The sequence below is a fragment of the Phaethon aethereus genome, assembly GCF_964289735.1.
Source record: "Phaethon aethereus genome assembly, chromosome: 14".
NCBI lineage: Eukaryota > Metazoa > Chordata > Aves > Phaethontiformes > Phaethontidae > Phaethon > Phaethon aethereus.
In genome coordinates, this window is record NC_138590.1 from 19,930,726 (window position 1) to 19,952,328 (window position 21,603).

Genomic DNA, 21,603 nt, shown 5'->3' on the forward strand with positions numbered 1-21,603 from the left:
CCTGCCACATTGGCATAGGCAGGCTTCATTTCTCAGTTTATTTTCCATGCAAACATAAGCAATAAAGAAATTAATATTTACCTTTTGAGTATCATTTGCCTTTGGATCGCTCCTCCAAGGGTAGTTGTCACTCTCTAATAGCAATTGTTCCAGGCTGCTACAAATTTAGCAGACAACAAACACCGGTTTATTCTGAACTCCCACCAGGGAAGAAATTATAAAGCCTTATTAAAGAATATATATGATGAGAGTTCAGGATAAGCTATGTGTCTTTCAGCTGTCATCAAATCCTAATTATTTATTGGAAATATTTCTTACAGTCTTGTCATGTTTTGTGCATTAGAAGCCTTACTTTTTACATGAGAAAACATTCAGAAAATAGAAGAGAGTGGGGAGAATCGTAGAATCTGTCCCACTTCAGGCAGCTGCATCACGACACCTCAGGTTTTGACTTGATTTATTTCTTTTTCCCCCAGCCGGGGGTTGTATGTGGTGACCAGAACTGTCTGTCTGGGCTGGCGGGGCCCCTGTCTCCCACCTCGCTCCCATCCCCACAGGCAGCATCCCTGGCGAGGTCCCAGGGCCGTGTCCGAGCCCGGGCTCAGCAGCGGCAGGCGGCAGGCAGCTGGTGGGAGCCCGCCGGGGCTCCGGGGCTCCAGGCACGCCGATGCCGGTCCCCTCTGACGCCGGGCTCCCGGCTCCCCGGCCCCGCCGCTGGCAGGGTCTCTCCGTTTGAAAATGAAAGTGAAAAACAAAGAGAAGAGGACGCTGGGCGATGTTCTGCCTCGCAGTTCATTGTGCCGCGGGTACGGGTTGTACAACGTTCTCCGTGCGGAGCAGCGGGCTGGTGTTGTTCCTTGGCACCTCACTCTATGCTCAAGGACGTCCGAGGTTAAACACTTCATTATTATTCTGTCATTAGCACCGTGATGCAATTCCCAGCCCACCGGCAGCTGCCAGAGCGGCGTCACTCAGCGCGCTGCCAGGAATCGCAAACGCGCGGGGCTGGGGCTGCTCAAGCCTTTGGGACAAGAGGCCTTCCTGCTTGAAATATTGAGTTTCTCTGCCATGTGTTTTCTGTATCGTTAAAACAAGGAGCAGCGATGTAAATATAGGGCTGGGAATTTGGAAACGTACTGTTTATAAGGCATCACATTGCCGTATTTTAGGCACGTTTTATCGGAGAATTAAAAGTATTCCCAAACATTAAGTTTCACAACAGTCACGAATGTACGAGAAGTATCAGAATTAGGATGAAGCAGGCAGTCCCTTCTGCTTTCTCCCCAAAACGGTCCGCTCGCAGAACTCCCCCTTACCTCCGCGCTGCCTGGAGGAGCAGCACGCCTGATGGGGTCCCAGCAGAGCTCTCGGTCCACCAGCCCATCCACCCTCAACCCGCTCCCACCATTGCTGGGACTATGGAATGTGCTGGAGCTTTTGAGGATTTTTTTTTTTTTTTTTTTTAAACTTTAGCTTTTTAGGAATTCCAGATCCTTAAAAAGGACTTTTCTCCCGCACGCTTTTAAAACACTTGGTGGCCAAACGCTGCCCTGGAAAACACGATGCAGCTATACTAATATGTGACGCAGTGATAGTGGCCCAAGCTGTGAAGGTAGATGTACTAATACTAAAATGTTATGTGTTGATTAGAGACTGACTGTACTGCAAATCCTACTGCATATAAAGCAACCATATGCTAAATTTTATTGGTAGCATAGGTGGAACAAAACTGCCTTTTAACCACATTCTCAAACTATGAAAGTATGAAGCCAGCCTTGGATTTTCTTCTGTAATTCAGAGCAAGGGTTGAATCACTCAGCCCAGTCATGTTTGAACCATGGAGATGTCCCATGTTTTGTCTGAGAATTCCCACATTGAGAAATGTTTAAAGAGTACCAAATACTTGTGTGTGTGCATACGTATGATTTAGATGTGGGGTTTTTATCCGTGCACATTTTATTTGGTGTTGCAGAGGAGGCCTAGGAAAAAACCAGCAAATGAGAGTTTAACTACTTATTCCTGTAAAAGTTGGCTGTTGTGTAAAAGATGATGCTATCAATATACCCTTTATCTAGCTATGAAACATCATCAACAAGGCTTCCATTAATTTTTTTAGTACTTGAGGTTGTTGAAAAAGATGAAAGAGATTTCATTATAATTTTGGGAGCATCAAGGTAGAATCACCAGTGTGGTCCTCTTGAATTGATAGGACGCAAAATGACAATATCCTAACAGCAAAAGATAGTTACTCGGAGGCGTTTAGGTCCTTTTCTGCACAACCTGTTTCCAAAAATTGTGATTTTTTTTTTTTTTTTTAAATCTCTTGTTTTCCTTCAAGCCCCGTCTGTTATAACCAGGTGATTACATTCTCGGGGGGCGGGAGAGAGACAGAAAGACAGAAAGACAGAAAGACAGAAAGAAAATAAAAAACCCCGTCTGTTTGAACTGAAAGCCACGAACTTGGCTTAAAGCCTCAAAGCCGAAAGGAAATAATGACACAAAGGGGCGGGGCTGCGTAGGCGGGCGTGGCCACGAGTAACCACGCCCAACTCCGGATGTGCTCCCGCGCCTGCGCGATAACGCCCGGCGGCAGTCTCGCGAGAGTTGCCTCCCCTCCCTCCTCTCAGCACTCGGCTCGGCGGCGGCTCGACGGGATCTTTCGAGAAGTTCCCCCCGCCCCGTGGAGGCAGCGCCCGCCGCCGCGCATTTAAACGGGCCGAGCCGCTGCTCCTCAGGCGCCACTGCTCCTTCCCCTGTCGCAGCTATGTCGGTGGTGGGCATTGATTTGGGTTTCCAGAGCTGCTATGTGGCTGTGGCCCGCGCCGGAGGCATCGAGACCATCGCTAATGAGTACAGCGACCGCAGCACGCCGTGAGTAGGGCTCGGGGCGGGCCGCGCCGCCTTCCCGCCGCCGGGCTGAGGAGCGGGGCTGAGGCGGCGGCCTCCCGCTGAAGGGAAGGCGCCCGCCGAGCCCGGCCCTGCCGCGGCGGGGCGGGAAGCGAGCCGGGGTAGGGGGGTGTGCTGCGCTTCCCACCACGGCGGGACGGGAGAAGAGGGCTTCTTTAATGAAGTGCTTAAAGAACGGAGAACTATCACGCGGCAAAGGTGGAGAGGTGTTCCGCATGACGCTCTGTGCTCCTTTTTGTGTAGTATGGCCAGTTCGTCCTCCCTGAGGCAGGGCTGTGGTGTTATATGGCTAAAAGGATAGGGTCCGTGAACGTAAGAAAAACCAGCTGTATCTTTGACTGCTGGAAGTAACCCAGCTTTAATTTCATGTAAGCTTCTACGCTGTGTTTTGACATACCTGATAGCATCCCAGTTCTCCTGCAGTTTGAGTCCTGTTTCCCCGTGCAGCTGGAGTGTGGAAGTGAATGCTGAGCTGGTGCTTAGCTCTGTGCGAGCTCCTTGGGCCAAAGCTTAGAAAAGCTTCTTAGTAGCGTTCCCCTCAGTCCGTGTATTTCTTTGTTTACTAAGAGTTCTCAAAAAAATTTGCACTTGTTTTGAGTATTGGGTCATTTTTTAAACTCTCACTTGAAACTAGCCGCTGGATTGGCAAGTTACAGGGATGGGGAAGTGGAAAGTGGATAGGCAGTACAGTGTCAGACATCCTCTTTCCTGGGAAGGGGACTGACTAACAGTGCAAATCACTGGTGAACTTGGTCTTGAAGCACATTGCACTCTGCAGTCTTTATAGTGTATTCTAACTGGGCTTACATAAATCAGCCTCCAACGCGTTTCTCAAGAAGAGTGTGCTTTGTGTAGTTTTAATAAGAAACTTCCTAAGAAGGAGGAGGGGAACTGGGATAAAACTTGTCTAAGAATGAATTGCAAAATAAAGGTGGAAAAGTAACTTCCAGTGTGTCAAACCTGGAGGGGAACTGTTTGGAAAGCTGTCTTAAAAGTGTTCCTGCAGCTTACTATATGTTGTAGTACAGCTTTATTTTGAGCAGATACTAAAATAAATAGCTGTCTTGGTGAGACAATTGCATTGTCTTGTTTTTTTTTTTTTCTTTCAGATCCCTCATCTCTCTTTAGAAAGACCAGAAGCTTAAAATGACCTTGCTTCTCATTAGACAATACCTCAGCTCTGTTTGCCTGTTGCTGTCTCTAAACAATGAATAAATGGAAAACGAAACTTTTAATTTGGTACATGTGTTAGAGTAAGGACTAGTCTCTAAGTATTCTCAATAATATGGTAGTTTAAAGGTTAGATGTACTAGGAAAATATTTAATGTAAAACATTTCAAAGCAGTCTTCTAATAGCTCTAGGCATCTGACACTCAGGGAGCTGAAGTTCTGCTTATATTTATTTGAGATATGAACACAAATCTCCCTCATTGAAGGAGAAGAGCTATATAAAATATCTGACACAATGCATCTTTAAGGAAATAATTCAGTTATGAAAGGCTGAAGTGAAATTGGAAAAAAGTTAGCATAATGAAAAAGAGTTTTTAACAGGACTTAATCTCAAAGTACTGTTCTGAGGGTATGCAGAAAACCATTCTGTAAGCAAATGCATCTGTTAAAAGGAATTCTTAATGACTTTTAAGTGTATGTCTTGGAAATAGCCTGATTCAAAAAGTCAGTGCTTAGCATTTCTTTACAATGAGTTCTGAGGGGGTAGTTGTGCAGGGTATTGTGACAGGCTTCCTCTGGAGCTGGCGTATGGTCATGGTTAAATACTATTTTCTGTTTTCTATGATGACTTCCAAGTTTTGGGAAGGATTAGCAGATATGTGTTGTTGTAATTATATTAGTAAAGTAAATGCTACTGAACATATTGCACTTAGTGCAGTGGCACAGGTGACACTTTCACTGGATCTGCTTTCAGCTCTGTACTTGGATTCTTCCAGAATCCTGTGAAATTTGAACTCGTATATCCAAAAGCAGTGCAAAACATGTTTGTCTTTTGAATACGGTATTCTTAAAATGGAAAAGTGGTGGAGAGAAAGCTAGTAAAAAAAACAAGAGGGGGGGAAAAATATAAGGTAGCTTCATTATCTACATTAAGGGTGAAGGGACTTGAATTAAGTGAAAAAGTTGTAACTGATCTTACGAGGCTAGTGCTGTTTTTCATGTAGAGGAAATGTCAGGGGACAGGGGATGTTTTCCAAGGAAGTGAAAGTGGGTGGGAGGGCAAGGATGAAGTAGTGCCTGCAGGTAACTTTGTTCAGGTGTCTTAAGGAAGTTCAAAGTTCTGCTTAGGTTCCTTCATTAGACCCCTCATGACCTTTACTGTGGCTGTAAGTTTCTGCTTAAAAGGCTACAGTTAGTTATTCAACTTCCAGTATCGGATAATAATATAATTCATATTTAATGAGTTAACCCTGGTTCCTATGGTGAACTGATTTGGGGAATGAGACTGGCTGAAAATTCTTCCCTCCCTCTTCCCAGTTTAACTTACCTCTGCCCTGGGTCTTTGTTTGGCTCCCCAAGGCTTGGTTGGGAGCCAGGGCCAGGCTTGACTCAGGAGGAGGTTGGGCAGAAAGGGAAGGAGTGGAGCTGAGTAGAACCATCCCGTCTGTTGAGCTGCAGCTCCTCGGAGAAGTGTGCCTGTTTGTAAAGCCAAGCAGGAGGCAAGCATGTTTAAGAATGTATGCACTTAAGGGTTTTATTTCCAGCATATTATATGGAAGCCTCTGGCTTTGATTACTGTACTGTATCCTTCTGTTGAGATAGACTTCTACCTTGAGGTTTCAGTCTGGCAGGTTTAAAGAGTTCTGTAATTAAAATTAATGGATTTGTGGTGATTTGGGGCCTGGTGGCTTGTGAATTTAGCAGTGAAATAGCTGGATATTCTTTTTTGTCCAGGAGAAAAGCAACAATTCATGTTCCCATCTTAATTCCTTTCTGGAAACCAGCGTAAATGAGTAACTAACTTCCTGCTTGGGGCTTGTTAAATTTTTAGCTGTATGCTCTGCAGCTCCTGGCCCCTTAGTGTAGGCTTTAGGGTCTGCATAGCACAGAACCTCCTCGCTTTTTATTAACTAATCCCTTGGATAGTTGTTTCAGATAATGACAGATTCATTCAGAAATGTTAACTCTCTTGCAACATATGCTTCACGGTGGGCCTTGTTTCAGTTGTTAAATTATTAATAAATTGGAGGAAGATATAAAACCAATGCAATTATATCACTCCAGTCTTCAATTCTGTTTTTGACAGTTTCTGTTTGGAAGACTGGTTCTAAACCTCAGACTGAGTTGGAATTTGTTTATTGTGGCAGCCCCATGGCATAACCCTGCTGTAAAGCAGTTTTTGACCTGCTGTATAGAGAGCAGCTTAATTATGCTGTTAGTAAGGATCTGCTTGACTATAGCAATTTTTTCCCCCCACTAAGTTTACCTCAATGATATGAGGAACTTGGATTAGAGAGCTGGTTTTAATTTTGTTAAGGCTTCTACAGTTTAATATTTAAATTGAGAGGCTTAATAGGTCTAGGAATTTCTCCAAAAAGGAGGATTTTTCTTTAATTCTTTTTCAGAACTGCAAGCTATCACAAAGTAGTTCATAGCGAAGTATGACTTTTCTTTCCGTAATCTATATCATTTCAGTGAGTACAGATGAAACCCATAAATACCAGTCTTTCTGTGCAGGTTTTGCCTTCCTGTTCTTGAAGCATTTGCTTGAAAACTGAAAAGCTTAGTTAGCATTTGGTACAGATGTGTAGGAATGATTTTCTTAATACCTGATTTACCTCGTGTATTTCTTCTGAACAGCTGAATGTTTCCTCTATTATTAGCTAACACCTTGTCTCTGAGTGGCTTAGATAGATGGGTAATTGAGATATAAACTAAGTTTATTGTAAATCCAAGTTATTACTTGGATGTAAACCTTGAAGTAGCATGAATAAATTTGGTTGTAGCACTGTTCTGTGGTGAGGAGTGTTGCTGTTTTAACTGGAGTGCCTGTTTCTTTCCAGAATTCACAGAACATTCCATGCATATATTGCAGTGAGTGAACAACTTTCTTAATGGACCAAATACGGTTTAAAATCTCTCTAATCTAATTAATATTTCAACACTTTTTAACAAAAAAAGATATGCAGTGCAGTTCTACCAATCACTTACTAACTGAAAATCTTTCTTATTGTAGATCATGTATAGCCTTTGGACCCAAGAATCGCTCGATTGGTGCTGCAGCTAAAAGCCAGGTGAGTGTATAGCTTGTGTAAAAGCAACTTCAGTAGTCAAAAATGAGATTAGCACAATGCATTTTTCATCAGTGAAGATTACAAATGTCTGAGCTGGCTTCCTAGTGTCTCCACAACAGCTGAGCTTGATTCAGCTGTTCAGCATGTAATGCTGCTTTGTCGTCTTGGATAGAAATCTAAGAGTTGGTAGTTGTACATAATGAAATGTAAAAGAAAAAACAAATCTTTCCCTCTTAAGAAATTCTGATAAATACTAATTCTTTTTAGGTTGCAAATGTCAATTCTAAAACTAAGCAGTAGTGTTTCATTCTACCTTAGCTCGTTCCAATTTGTGTGCATTATGATAGCTTTTAATTATGTGGTTACATACATTCTATTGAATTCCATGAAGTGCATAATTTTGGCAGAAAGGGGACATATTTGAGTGTAATTATATACAGCTTTCTTGACTCTGTGGTTGAATTATAACCTATACATACATCTTAGGCATTCTTGCTCATACTTTGAGTTTCTGTTGGTGTAGGTAGGTAAATATGTTTTAGGGACTGAGAAGAAGTTAAGCTGTTTTTTCCCCGTTGGTGACATTTGGGTCCTGCTGTGTCATATCTTGTGTTGCTGTGAAACCCCTATAAAACCTGATATTTTTTTTTTGAAGTCCTCTACAGGAAGTGACTATTCAAACACTTGGTTTTTCTTAGCCTAAAATACCTAGAGGTATGAAGATTCATTATCTAGAATACAAAAATGACTGGACACAACAATGTTATTCAAGAACAGAAGAACTGTACTAGAACTAAATACAGATGTTTTTTCTGGAATTGAGTGTCTGCTTAGCTTAAGGAAATTCATTGATACAGAGATCCAGTAGAGATGAGGTATGTCCTGCAGAAACTAAACTTACAGAAAATCAAAACCAGGTTACTTAGGAAATAGAAACTTGACTGAAACTGAATCACAGGTAAATGTCATATGGTACAGTGCTTGTCTGCTTTGTTAGTTACTGTGGCTTTTTAGTATGTGTCTTGCTCTAATACAAATGAAAGAATTAAACAAGTTTACTTGCACTACATGAAAACAAGCTATAATGATTTTGACTTCTCTATTTGCACTGATCTCTGCTCTTAATAAAAGACAATCTACCTTTTGTGAGTTAAATCAAGCTGATGGTATCATCTTGGGGCCCTCCTGACTTTTAAATCTTGGTCTTCGGTCTCAATGACAAGGTCCTTGAGCTGTTCTGTGAGAATAGCTGTGTGACTGTCAGATGCATGTGATGAGCCTGAACTGGAGTTTACATCAATATGCTTGTTATGTTTGACTAAACTGCTGGCTGCAACGCAGCAGGAAGGTAGGGTGGTAGGAAACAGGTAAATAGGAAAAACACTCTGCTGACATTTCTAAAGAGTGTACTACACATAGACTATGAAAATTGAGTGCTATTTTAATCAATTTTTGATAGAATCTTGGCTCAGTCTTCAGGCATACATTTTTAAGTCTCAAATTTCTGTAGGTTACCTGAACAATCAGAGAAGTTGCCTTCTAGCAACTGCCCTGCTACTATTAAGATAAAAATGACAAAAATATTCTGGCAAGGGAAACCTGAGAAACAAAACTGTCTTCTGTTTGAAATTCAGATGTTCCCCTGTCGTGTTGTATTAAAGATTTCTTTTCCTCTAGGTTATTTCAAATGCAAAGAATACAGTACAAAGTTTTAAAAGATTTCATGGTCGTGCATTCTCAGATCCCTTTGTTCAAGCTGAAAAAGCAAGCCTTGCGTATGAACTTGTCCAGCTGCCAACAGGCTCAACTGGCATCAAGGTAAGTCTGGCATATTTGGAGAAGAGCCAGAGGAGGAAACTGATGAATTTTCCTTTTATCGCTTTAGTTTGAATCTGCTTGCTGTAGTTTCTGTTCTCTCGTGAATGGAAAGTCTTAAATAGGGAATAAAAGACTAATAATGCAGATGGTCTCTCCAGGTGTTAGGTGAGACTGATTTTTACAGTTATACAATTTCTCTGCCTTGCCAGACCAGTCTCACACAAACTGTTTTAGCAGTTTTCCTTCACTCCATGGTGAATTTGGAAGACAAGCTACTTGACCAGTGTACGTACTTAGCTGCTGTCCAGATACTGCAAAGGTGTAAGATGTCAGCTTAGTACTGTATCAGGTGAAATAGTAATAAGTTGTCTTGTTCAACAGTGGCTGAACTTCTGATTTGGATTTAGGTAGTAACTAATAACTTCAAAACAGTAGGGAGGAAGGCATCCTAGGCATTGTCTAGCAATTGTGCTTTTAAACAGGAATTTGTGTCCAGAGCAGCTTTGTTTATGTGAATTCTTGAATGTGTATTTCAGTGTTTATGTATTATCTTCTTGCAGTTGCTGTGCACAAGCTAGGCTGTCAGAGAAGGTTGTAATGCAGCTTGCTTTTAGTAAAGACTTTCTTGCTTGTGTTCCTTACATTTGTAGTGCCTGGTTCTTACTGTAGTGTAATGTGTGTACGCAATTCTTATTTGAAGGCCATGTATATGGAAGAAGAGAGAAACTTTACTATTGAACAGGTGACAGGAATGCTTCTTACGAAACTAAAAGAGACTGCTGAGAATGCGCTTAAGAAACCTGTGGTTGACTGTGTTGTTTCTGTAAGTACGTGAGAGTAAATAAGTCTTAAATATTTGGTTGGTATTGTAAGCTGAAGTGATTGCAGTGTTAAGTTGCCTATCAAACCTGAATATTCAGGTATTTGTCTTTTCTGTTTAAAACTGAATCTTACTCACATTTCTTCTTTAAAACTAGACTTAGTTTATTAATGGTAAAATGTCTTGAATTGCTGCTGATTAGCAGCATAGATAATATTTGACACCTGTTTCTGCTTCTTTGCTCCTAAAATCACAGAAACTTTGGGTGGGAAGGGAATTCTAAGGCCACTGAGTCCAACCCCCTGCCATGAGCAGGGACATCCCCAACTCGATCAGGTTGCTTAGAGCCCTGTCCAGCCTGACCTGGGATGTCTCCAGGGATGGGGCATCCACCACCTCTCTGGGCAACCTGGGCCAGGGGTTCAGCACCCTCAGTGTGAAAAATTTCTTCCTTATGTCTAGTCTAAATCTGCCCTCTTTTTAAAGCCATTACCCCTTGTCCTAGTGCAACAGGCCCTGCTCAGGTCTTTCTTATGAGTGGCTTGTGAGACAGAATGAAAAAAGATTCACAAAAAGTAACTATGTCTTCACCTAATGTTTTCTTTGCTTTTTCTCTCTTGCAACTGAAGTGAACACTAAATTTGAAGGATACCTCAGCTGTGCTCTACACTGACTCTCTAGATATGTGTAATTATTTGCTAAAGGTGGCTCTTCTAAATCTTAATATTAGCTACCTGATCTTCTTGCAGGTTCCTTGTTTCTACACAGATGCAGAAAGGAGATCTGTGATGGATGCTACACAGATTGCTGGTCTCAACTGTCTGAGACTAATAAATGAAACAACTGCAGGTAATACCTTGCTGCTGGCTTTCTAAACCTAAAATAGATTAGTTGATCATAAAGTTTCTTGAAGCTCTGGTGTGTTTTTTCACTGCTTTAGAGGCATAAAGATATTTCTTAAATACCTGTTTTAATGCAGCTACTAGGAGGGGCTAATACTATTCAATGTTCTTCCATGTTCCTTTAGCAGTGGGAATTTTGTTTAACAAGGTACCCATTTCTGTAGCTTAAAAAGTAAGGTGAATGCTAATGCTGTTTACTGATGTACCACTTATTTCTTAAGGAATTACAAAACTGGATGTCCTAACTATACTCTCTGACTCTTGTTTCTGTGTAGTTGCTCTTGCATACGGAATCTATAAGCAAGACCTGCCTGCCTTGGAAGAGAAGCCACGGAATGTTGTTTTTGTGGATATGGGACATTCTGCATATCAAGTTTCTATTTGTGCATTCAACAAAGGAAAACTGAAAGTAAACAATCTGTTGTGCATCCATTTTAATTACCAGTAGAAATATTCATCAGTACATATATGGCCTGTGACAGGCAAGCTTGCCTGGCTTTACATAAGCGTGCCCAGACAGCTCAGTTCATATTCTTAAAATTGCACTTTGCCTGGAGTTAAAAGTAGGGCAGGGAACTAGAGAGCTTCTGAGTGATATGTGGAGGAAGCAAACATGCCTTAATCAGCAGACTTTGGCAAAGAATAAAAAACCTGGAATAAATGATCTGGTCAGAAATTATCATATCTGACTGGATGCTGCTTTCAAAAAAATGTAGTTGAGTCATGAGATCTAGTATTAAAATAGGAATTCCTAGAATGGTATAAGTGACAAACATTTTTTTAACACTCACTCTGGTGCTCATGTGAAAGAGTAAAAATGTTCTTAATTACTTTAAGCTGCAAATGGAAGCTAAGTGAGTTACAGTGAACTTCTAAGTGTAAGTTGCCAAAGCGTTACTGTTTTCCAGCAAATGCTAACATTTCTTAGTTGGCTTTTTTAAGATTACAATCTGAACTTCTGCAGTTCCAGTAACTTTCTCTTAGTTGGCTAGAGAAACAAACACAAATTTTAAAGCACAGGGTAGTGAAATGAAGACAAGAGTTCTGAAAACATTAGTTTTGTTGTAGTTATGTTTCCTCTTGTGAGGAAACATAACCTACTTTGTGTTTCTCTGATTTGTGTTTTCAAACTTTGAAACCATAGAGGTGTGGAAGGGAAGCTTTTGAGTATAGAATGGGGAGCTGGACAGCAAGGCAGTTAGAACAGTGTAGAGACCAAACCTAGTCTGAAGGTGTACTGAGAATAATGTGATACTTCACTGATTTATATTCCTTAAAAAAAAAAAAAATTAAGGTCATGGTATGTTTAGAGGGTAGAATCAGATGAGGTGGATGGGCTACAGATATTCTTTGCAGATAATTCCCTCATCAAAAATGAGCACCTATTTGCAAGAGTTAATAACATTTATTCTCTTCATGTTTTATTTTTAGCTTGGTATAAACGTGTTCCACCCTTATGAGGCATCAAATAATGCACTGGGATAGGATTCAAACTGACAGGGGCTAAGCAGAATTTGGAAACTGTGATGGTCTGCTTGTAGTGCAAAGCTTAGTAACACAATCTGTTCAGTAATTTGTACTATCTTCCTAAATTTCTTTTAAAAGTTGTCACCTCATTACAGGAAGGCTGGGTGCCCAAGGCTGCCTTTTAGCATTTGAGATAGCAGATGTGTTTTCTCCTGGAGCTTGTAACAACTGTGTGTGTGTGCTGCAATTCTTGTGAGAATTACCATTCAGAAAAAGGTCTAATATTTGTGTAGCTGCCAGAATTTTTTCGTGGTAATGGTGGATCTTTCTCCAACAGCATTTCCAACACTTCTAATAACAGCTACAAAAGGCATAGGATAACCATGGTAATCATGGTTTAGGCTTGGTAGGCTTAAAAAAAAAAAGCATCTCTTAGGATGTGTACAACTACTACTGCAGTTGCAATCAACATAAACTAGCAGATGTTACTGATGCAATTGCTAGTTGCATTGCCCTGAAATATAGGGGGACAGTTTAATTTTTGCCAGCAGTGTTCATGAAATGTGAAAGATGAGTATGGGATGTAGCTTTATTGTTTGGGATAGACTTCTAGACAAGGCTCATCAAAAGAAACTCCTTGCTGGTGACAGCAAGGGCAGAGTAAAAATTAAATGTGCCAGGTTTTTTCTTCTGTGGCTGCACCAGTATAACTCTTCCTCCATAGTAATGTTGTGATATTTGCTTTCATTTAAAGTTGGACTATATTTGAAACAAAGAATTACTTTGACATTAACTGCTAATTGGCTTCACTGAAGTAATGACAAATTGTACTATTACTGAAGAGTTGAATTGTTTTTTTTAAGGTTCTTGCCACATCATTTGATACAACACTTGGAGGCAGGAAGTTTGATGAGGTTTTAGTTGAATACTTCTGTGAAGAATTCGGAAAGAAATACAAACTAGACATAAAGTCAAAGATTCGTGCATTGTTGAGGCTATACCAGGAATGTGAAAAACTGAAAAAATTGATGAGTGCTAATGCCTCTGATCTCCCGATGAATATAGAATGCTTCATGAATGACATAGATGTCTCTGGAACAATGAACAGGTAATATTTATATTTTTACAAAAGTAAGGTTTAGAGTGCCCTTCCTTAAAGCTGTTTCAGTCAAGAAAAAAAATTGGTATAAAATACCAGTTCTTAGGACTGGAGGGAGGTGGGAAGTGTAAGAACAACATGTGCAGGGAGTTTAGAGGCTGCTCCGTGGCCTTGAGTTAGGAGGGAGGGTTGTGAATGTTGCAAGTGTGCCTAGATTACTAGAACCAAGTTTGTCTGGGAGAACATAATAAACAGGCATAAAACTAGGACAGGGAGAGGAAACTCTGCAGTACATAGTTACAACAGTATTATTCTAATTTTGGCATCCTGTTCTATTTGCTGTATTAACTTGTTTATGGTATGCTATAGCTGTATTTATGGCTTGTTTCAACAGAAGCAAATTTTTAGAGATGTGTGATGGACTCCTTGCAAGAGTAGAACCACCCCTTCGCAGTGTGCTGGAGCAAGCCAGTAAGTGTATACACATTCTGTATTTCGTATACAGAAGAGACATCCATAATGCAAGCTTCCTTTTGGGTGTTGACAGAACTTGGACAGATGAATTCAGTGCAGTTAATGTCCTTGCTTAACAGTCGCAAGCTTTTAAAACTTTTTCACACAAGCAAAGATCTTAAATTCTTATTGCTTAGGAGCTTGGAGAACAAGCTTGAAATAATGCTTGTTCTAGTAAAACTTTTAGTTTGCAATGGCAGCTTGTTAATGTAAAACAAACGTTTAACCTATAAAAAAACTGTCTGACTCCTTTCTAGAGTTAAAGAAGGAGGATATTTATGCGGTAGAGATAGTTGGTGGTACCACAAGAATCCCTGCTGTAAAAGAGAAGATCAGTAAATTTTTTGGCAAAGAAGTCAGTACAACTTTGAATGCAGATGAGGCTGTTGCACGAGGTTGTGCGCTGCAGGTAAAAAGTGATGTTTGTTTTAGCTGTGAGTGTTTTTATTGAAATCCATAAATACTTGAGCCAGAGTCCACAAGTAACATGAAAGATACTTCATGTGTATCATAGAATGGATTTGAATAAGCTTCAGGAGGGCGGTTGGAAGAATGAGAATAGCAGCTTTAAGTGATTCTTCTGTGCTGTTTGTCTAAGACAAATCAGTGTAGCTTGAAGTGAAGCACATACTCAGCTTTTGCTGCGGCTGGCAACTGGGAGTCTGGGGAAAAAATTTTTTTACAGTGCTACTGATAAGCAATTGCCATATCACAAGTGTAATAACATGGATGGAAATGAAAGCTTAAGTTCCTACTAATGGAAATCTGTGTCCTGGAATGAAATTGGTCACTGTTGAATGGCTTAAGCAGTAGTAAATACTCCACATAGTTACTAGTGCTACTGTCTCTTGAATGCACCTTAATTTTGCTCTGATCACCTCACTACTCTCTCTTCGGATGCCTAATATATGCTTACAGCTCTGTGCCACGAGCGGTATGAACTGATGGAATCTGTTTAAAAAGAGCAGATGGGAATCTGCTTAAAAACAGAGTTTTGTGTTACGATATGCAAAAAGCCTGGTACTGTGTCACTCTAAAAAGTAACTTTGATTGAGGTTTTCTGATTTCTATGTTGCCACTAAAAACAACTCAGTAACCTAACTGTAGAAAACCAAGCAATGTGATGACTCTAAACTAAAACTTGTGTATTTCTATTTTCAGAGTGAACAGATTATGACTGCTTCCTGAAAAGGAACAGTGCATATGAGCTTCCAGTGCTTAGTATGCAGGCCCTAAGTCCATCAGTATTACTGTCTTGATCTAGAGTAAATCTACATATTAAGCAGCATAACTAGATACTTGCTGAATTAAATTGCTGTTCACCTGAAGTTTGAATGTTTGTAATATGGCTCTTGTGTTCTTTCAGTGTGCTATTTTGTCCCCGGCTTTCAAAGTGAGAGAATTTTCTATCACAGATTTGATACTGTATCCTATTTCTTTACGATGGAACTCACCAGCAGAGGAAGGGTTAAGGTAAAAAAAGTTCAGTCTTCTTGCATGATTACATACAGCTTAAAACTAAATGATGACAACTAGAGTAACCAACACTTTCAGAATAGTGCCCATTTAACAATTCCAACTTTGATACTTTTCTGAAGTTAATGACAGTAGCAAGCAAAACCAGGGTTGGGTGGCAGTTTAGCACTTCCTACATGGCTATTGGTCTTAGTCTCCTAACCTTTTAGGTTAAAATGTTTTGTCACTTCTTTAAGAAGCTTTTCCTTAAAGTATAAGAGTATCTGGAAAAGTTTTGTTAAGTTTCTCAGATGCATTGCCCCACATACTGAGCAAATGCTCTCTTTTCTCTTGCAGTGACTGTGAGGTCTTTCCCAAGAACCATGCTGCTCCATTTTCTAAGGTCCTCACTTTCTACAGAAAGGAACCTTTTACTCTTGAGGCGTACTACAGTTCTCCCAAGGAGTTGCCTTACCCAGATCCTGCTATAGGTTAAGATTATTCTGTAGCTTTAAGCTTTATTAATAGCCTTGTACATGTTTCAGGACTTCTTTCTGTCCGATTACATAGTCTGGAAAGTGCAGCTTGCTACAAATGCCGTAGGGACACGTTTCCAAAGTCATGGATCCACAGTAAAATGAGTGGAGTAACTTGAAGTTTGTGGACAAATAGTCTAAATAAAGAGCATCTTAATGTCAAAGCAAACCTGAAAGGGGCATACTCAGAATTGTGCCTCATTTTACTCATTTTACTTTGATACAAGTAACACCAGCTTTTACAGCGTACCATAGAAAATTTCTAATAGCTGTGTATCCTAGCATTGCTGAGTTAAAAAAAAGTAAAAAATTGTTTGACTTGAGTAGGATTTGATACCCCCTGGGCACATTGCAGTGATCTGTTGTCATCAACAGTTCAACAGTCAGGTTTTATTTTACAATCAATGATTAAGTTAATCAAATGGTGTGTTTTTTCTCTGTGGGATTGTTTAGCTCACTTCTTGGTCCAGAAGGTCACTCCTCAAACAGATGGATCCAGTTCAAAAGTGAAGGTCAAAGTTAGAGTAAATATCCACGGTATCTTCAGTGTTTCAAGTGCATCTTTAGTAGAGGTTCATAAATCTGATGAGAATGAAGAGCCTATGGAAACGGATCAGCATGCAAAAGAGGAAGAGGTAATAGACTTCATTGCTGTTAGTTACTTAGAAAACTGCTTTTATGGTGAAGCACAATTGGCCAAGTTCTGGGAAGGTTCGTGTGTGTGTGTTAAAAAACAAACAAACAAAAAAAAACAAACAAAAAAGCAAACCAAGTAGATGTATCCAGCAACTAAAATATGAAGATGTGATTAAGTACTAAGTGCAGTATGTCACACCAGTGACATATCTTTTGAAATCTGGACTGTGAAGTATAGATTAAGTTCTCAGTCATGCTAGGAGTGAGCTCTTACTTGCCTAAAAGCAAAGACTAGAAGCTTATAACTTACGCCTTGAGACTCTACTTCCGTTTTTCATTGTTTCCTCTTTTGCCTGAAGAGCATTAGATGTCAGTGAAGTGATCAGCCTAAGAACTGAAGCAATGATCTGCATATGCATTGTTTAATATGTCAAATTGGATCTTTTTATGAATTTCAGAAGATGCAAGTAGACCAGGAAGAGCAACAAAAGACTGAAGAACAACAGCAGGCCCAACCTGAAAATAAGGCAGAATCTGAAGAAATGGAGGTAACATGAACATCTGAGAGACTTATCTTTTCTTAAAGGATACTTCTGGAAGATTCATAAGAATATGTAGTATGTGATCCTATCTGCTGCCTTTGTCATAGCTCCGGAAGCTAAACTCTGATGTGAATATATTGGTAGACTGTATTGTGATGAGAGCTTTAGAAGTACATAAATGGCATGGATCATTGCAGGCCTGTCAAGTGACCTGGTACTGATAAAAAGGGTGAACACTCCACACAGAAGAAATAATTTAGTTTTTAGTAACTTAAATAGCAAAAAGTAGCACAAATGTTCTACTATAGGCACAATTGCCCCCATGAATGTAGTCAGTGGGCCCTGAAAAGGTCAGTAGTTGTGTTACTTACCTGTCGTTTTTACCAGCTGAAGTGTCAGAATGACAGATAATATTTAGTTCTGATGTTGAGATGTACTAATCCAATAATATTTTCTCGCTTGGAAGCCCTGAATACTCAGCTTGAACTGACTAGTGATGCTGTTTTTACTTTGACTATATTTCTTTAATGCAGACTTCTCAGGCTGACTCAAAAGACAAGAAAGTGGATCAACCACCTCAAGCCAAGAAGGCTAAAGTAAAGACTACTACAGTGGACCTTCCCATTGAGAATCAGATGGTGTGGCAGATAGGGAAAGATATGCTGAACTTATTCATTGAGAATGAGGTAAACTCTTACTTGCCCAAGCTAAAAATTTCTTTAGTTGATGTACAGAAATTTTGCTGTTGATTAAGCATGGTTAATGTTCAAGGGTGATCGGGGAAAGATGAAAAGGAGGAAAACCATTCAGTTTTCTGAGGTGAACAACTGTGCCCCACGGAGCCAAAACAATATTATTCCTGTGAAGTGAATGCTGTACTCTTACTGAAGAGGAGTTCTGCAGGAAAGCTAGTTTATGGGGTGGTTATTTCCAAAATCACAAGGTATTTGATGGCTGCTACCATCAGGGTGAAGGTTCCTCATCTGGAGCAAGATTGTTCTGTGCTGTATTCAATATCCCATCAAAACTGATATTAGATCTTATTCTTACAGTATTGTGTTTAGAACAGTTATGTAAACTACAGTATTTCAAAATCTTTAGTCAAACTTAAGTCTTTGTTAACAAAATGTCCTGGCAGTAAATAACTAGTTAAATAACTAGTGTTTTTAGCCAACTAATTTGACAACTTCTTCACAGGGTAAAATGATAATGCAGGATAAGCTAGAGAAAGAGAGGAATGATGCCAAGAATGCAGTGGAAGAATATGTGTATGATATGAGAGACAAACTCTGTGGTATTTATGAGAAATTTGTTAGTGAAGAGGTAAGTATTGCTAGCTTGATTTTCTTCTAATATATCTTGTTACAATGAACAGTTGTATTTTAATAACCTTTGACCTGTATCAGATACTATGTTTACTTAGACTATATTTTCAGACTTCAAACTTGGAGAAATAGCTCTTAACCTTTCTGGCTAAGAAGATAATCTTCTAAGTGTGGCCCAAGTACAAGCATAGGGAACCCAGGATGTATTGTGTGTTCTTTTCCAAAACAGTTGCAATCAATAAGATAGTATCGGAGTATGTGTTTTCAGACTGAAAGAGACTAGAAGCACTTGCACAAACATTTAAAGGCAACCTGTTCTATTTTTGGCTCTTTGTCAATATTTGAGAGTAGTTTAAGACAAAAAAAAAAACCCCTACCTTACCTAGTAACGTAACAGGTGGGATTAGTCTGACTAAATGTGGGCACCTGTATCTGAACAGGTTACCTAAAAATCTCTATTATTAATTAGCTTTCCCTGGTGTACTAAAGGAGTTTGTGTAATTAATATAGTTGTAAGTTAGATGACCACATTAGTCAGATGAATGAGACTGAGCTCTTGACTGGATCTCCATTGATTATAGTGGGAGCCTTGCCAGGAAGGTGTCTGCAGAGCCTAGATACCCACATCAGAGCTCAAAGTGGGACAAGTCAAGTGAGATTCATGGCACCTTTGCTAAAGATAGGTTTTACTCTGTTCTCAGACCTGCTTATATAATGATGATGAAAATGTGAAGAAGAAAAAGAGGGAAAATGGGCTTCTATGTGACAGTATTGATCTAAACTGTGGGTGTCATAGATGGTTCCTCCTTAGGCCTGGTCTCCACCACAAAGCCATACTGAAAAATACCGTTTCCTGTTTTTCACCAAAATAGGATAAAAAGTCTCAGGCAGAATTCTTTACATTCTAAAAATGTAACCCCCAAGTATCATTTAATACCATCTAATAGAATTCTCACCTGTTTTGTGTTGATTGCTTCAGGATCGAAATAGTTTCACACTGAAGCTGGAGGATACAGAAAATTGGCTTTACGAAGATGGTGAAGACCAGCCCAAACAAATTTACATTGATAAATTGACAGAATTGAAGGTAAGTGGTTCCTACATTCCCACTGAAATTTACTGAATCTAGAGGACTGTGAGGTGGGGGGCTGTCTAAGGTCTTCTGATTTGGAGATTAGCACTGGTAACAAGTTACATAGCTTGCTTTATTAAGTATGAGGAGCAGATCTCCAATAGACCTGTAAGAATACAGGGTTGAGAGAGACTCCATCTTTCCTGTAAGTGGAGGAAAGAGCAAAAGTTCCACAGGAGTTCAGGAATGTTAATGTACCCTGCCAAATCTTGCAGGAACGTATTGTGATGCTGCATGGTTTTTGATACCTGTTATACTTTTGTTTCAGACTCTGGGTCAACCTATTCAGGCAAGATTTCAAGAATCTGAGGAAAGACCAAAAGCATTTGAGGACTTGGGGAAGCAAATTCAACAGTACATGAAAACTGTTCATGCATTCAAAGCAAAGGTATTTCCATGTTTCTGGCAAATGCAAGGAAGTGGTACAAATCTTTTCTGAATTTTAAGCAAGCTTCTTTAAACAAAAAGCTGGTGCAACCTCCTGGCTAGCTTCTGAGTTCTTGCTATTTAATGTATTTTCAGAAGTAGGTGTTGGCTTGAAAATCTGACAGTCTTTTTAATCAGGTGTTGATTTCCTCATGGAGGGGAAATGCCACCAGCAGAACTTCAGTTCTCTGGTTATAGAGCTGTGGGTAATCAGCTTTACTGCTCTGCTAACTAGAACAGCCTTCTGGCTTAATGGACTTTCTAGAATTTTGAAGCTAAAAGCTTGAAGAAATAAGCATGCAATTTAGATGTTCAGAACAAATATTTGCACAGCTACTACTAATTTGCCTGTTTCAGGATGAACAGTATGACCATCTAGATGAAGCAGATGTAGCAAAAGTGGAGAAGAGTGCCAATGAAGCCATGGAGTGGATGAACAATAAACTTAATCTTCAAAATAAGAGAAGTCTTACTTTGGACCCAGTTATAAAAGCTAAAGACATACAAGCTAAAACTAAAGTAAGTCTTTCTACATACTTTGCTGTATTTCCATGAATCTTTCTGTTCTTGGTCTAGTTGTTTGTGCTCAAAAGAACAACTCTTGAGGTCAGAAATCTGTGATAGGACAAGTGATTGGGTATTAATCTGTAAAACATGTATTGGGGAAACTTCAGCTGTCAACTTGAATATCCACCTGGTGTTAGAAGCTAATTTAACTTGTTGCTCAAAGTGCAACTGTTGCTAGATAAAAACATTTCTAACTGTTTTATTTCTGTGTTTTCTAGGAATTGACAAGTATTTGTAATCCTATAGTTACAAAACCAAAACCCAAAGTTGAACTCCCAAAGGAAGAGCAGAAACCAGCTGAACCCAATGGACCAGTAGAAGGCCAGGGAGAAGCCAGCAGTGGGTCCCAGGCTGGCGACCAGAGTGCTGCTGCTGCTGCAGCTACAGAGAAGAAGCTTCCAGATATGGACATTGACTGAATTCCAGCACTTGTTTATATTATTGCAAACTACAATAAAGCTTTAAGTTGTTGACTTCGTATGTTCTGAATACAAATTGAAGCAGGTGAATACCACAACACTCCTTGTAATTTTTGGAGAGGTTTGGTCAATGCATCAAGTCAGAATGCTGAAGTAGCTAACTACTCAAATAAGCAGTATTTATTGCAATTATGATTGTATTTAGAAGTTTTGGTATTCTTACTTAACCTACAGAAACAGCCGTATGTTCATGGTGAGTCAATCTTATCTCATTTTGTCTCCCTGTCTGTGAACTTTTTTTTCAATGAGACTGCACCATCTGAAGATTAACTTGCCCCCCTGTTTTACAGCAACAGTCTCTGTATAAAGTGCCCATTAACACTAGGCCTGCTCCTTCTGGAGCCTGAAGCATAGTCTTTCATTTGCTCATCTTAATCTAGCCCTTGTTTTAGTGCTAACACCCTACTTGATGTTTATTTTTACTTGCACTTGAACAGTTCAGCGTTAGGCCAGGTTGGCAGAGCTGTGGGGGGCAGTAGCAGTAGGTTTATTCCTTAACTGGTGCCCTTGTATTGATTCATTTATCAGGTACAGCAAGTAGCTGCTCCTCCACATCAGACCATGAATGTGTTCCTACGTATGAAAGTGTATTCCTGGCAAACTCCCCAGCTAATTAGACCATGTAAAGTTTTTGTCTCTAGTTAAATTAGCTGCTTGTAGAAAGAACGGATACTTGTATTTCAGCTGCCTCCACTGCCAGCTGCTTCTGCCTTGTTCCAAACTTTCTTGAAGGGG

General features: G+C 39.9%; 1 protein-coding gene across 1 annotated transcript; it reads left to right on the forward strand.

Moving 5' to 3' along the window:
- Positions 1-2,668: 2,668 nt before the first annotated feature.
- Positions 2,669-20,808, forward strand: HSPA4 (heat shock protein family A (Hsp70) member 4; the record flags this gene model as incomplete). The annotated part of the gene is made up of 19 exons (XM_082006247.1): positions 2,669-2,871; positions 7,094-7,151; positions 8,829-8,969; positions 9,670-9,792; positions 10,539-10,638; positions 10,967-11,100; positions 13,022-13,266; positions 13,652-13,728; positions 14,028-14,179; positions 15,137-15,243; positions 15,583-15,716; positions 16,215-16,396; positions 16,856-16,945; positions 17,473-17,625; positions 18,137-18,262; positions 19,244-19,351; positions 19,665-19,784; positions 20,180-20,341; positions 20,608-20,808. Exons 1-19 carry the CDS (start codon positions 2,765-2,767, stop codon positions 20,806-20,808), a joined length of 2,520 nt encoding a protein of 839 aa, XP_081862373.1. The 5' UTR covers positions 2,669-2,764.
- Positions 20,809-21,603: the final 795 nt, after the last annotated feature.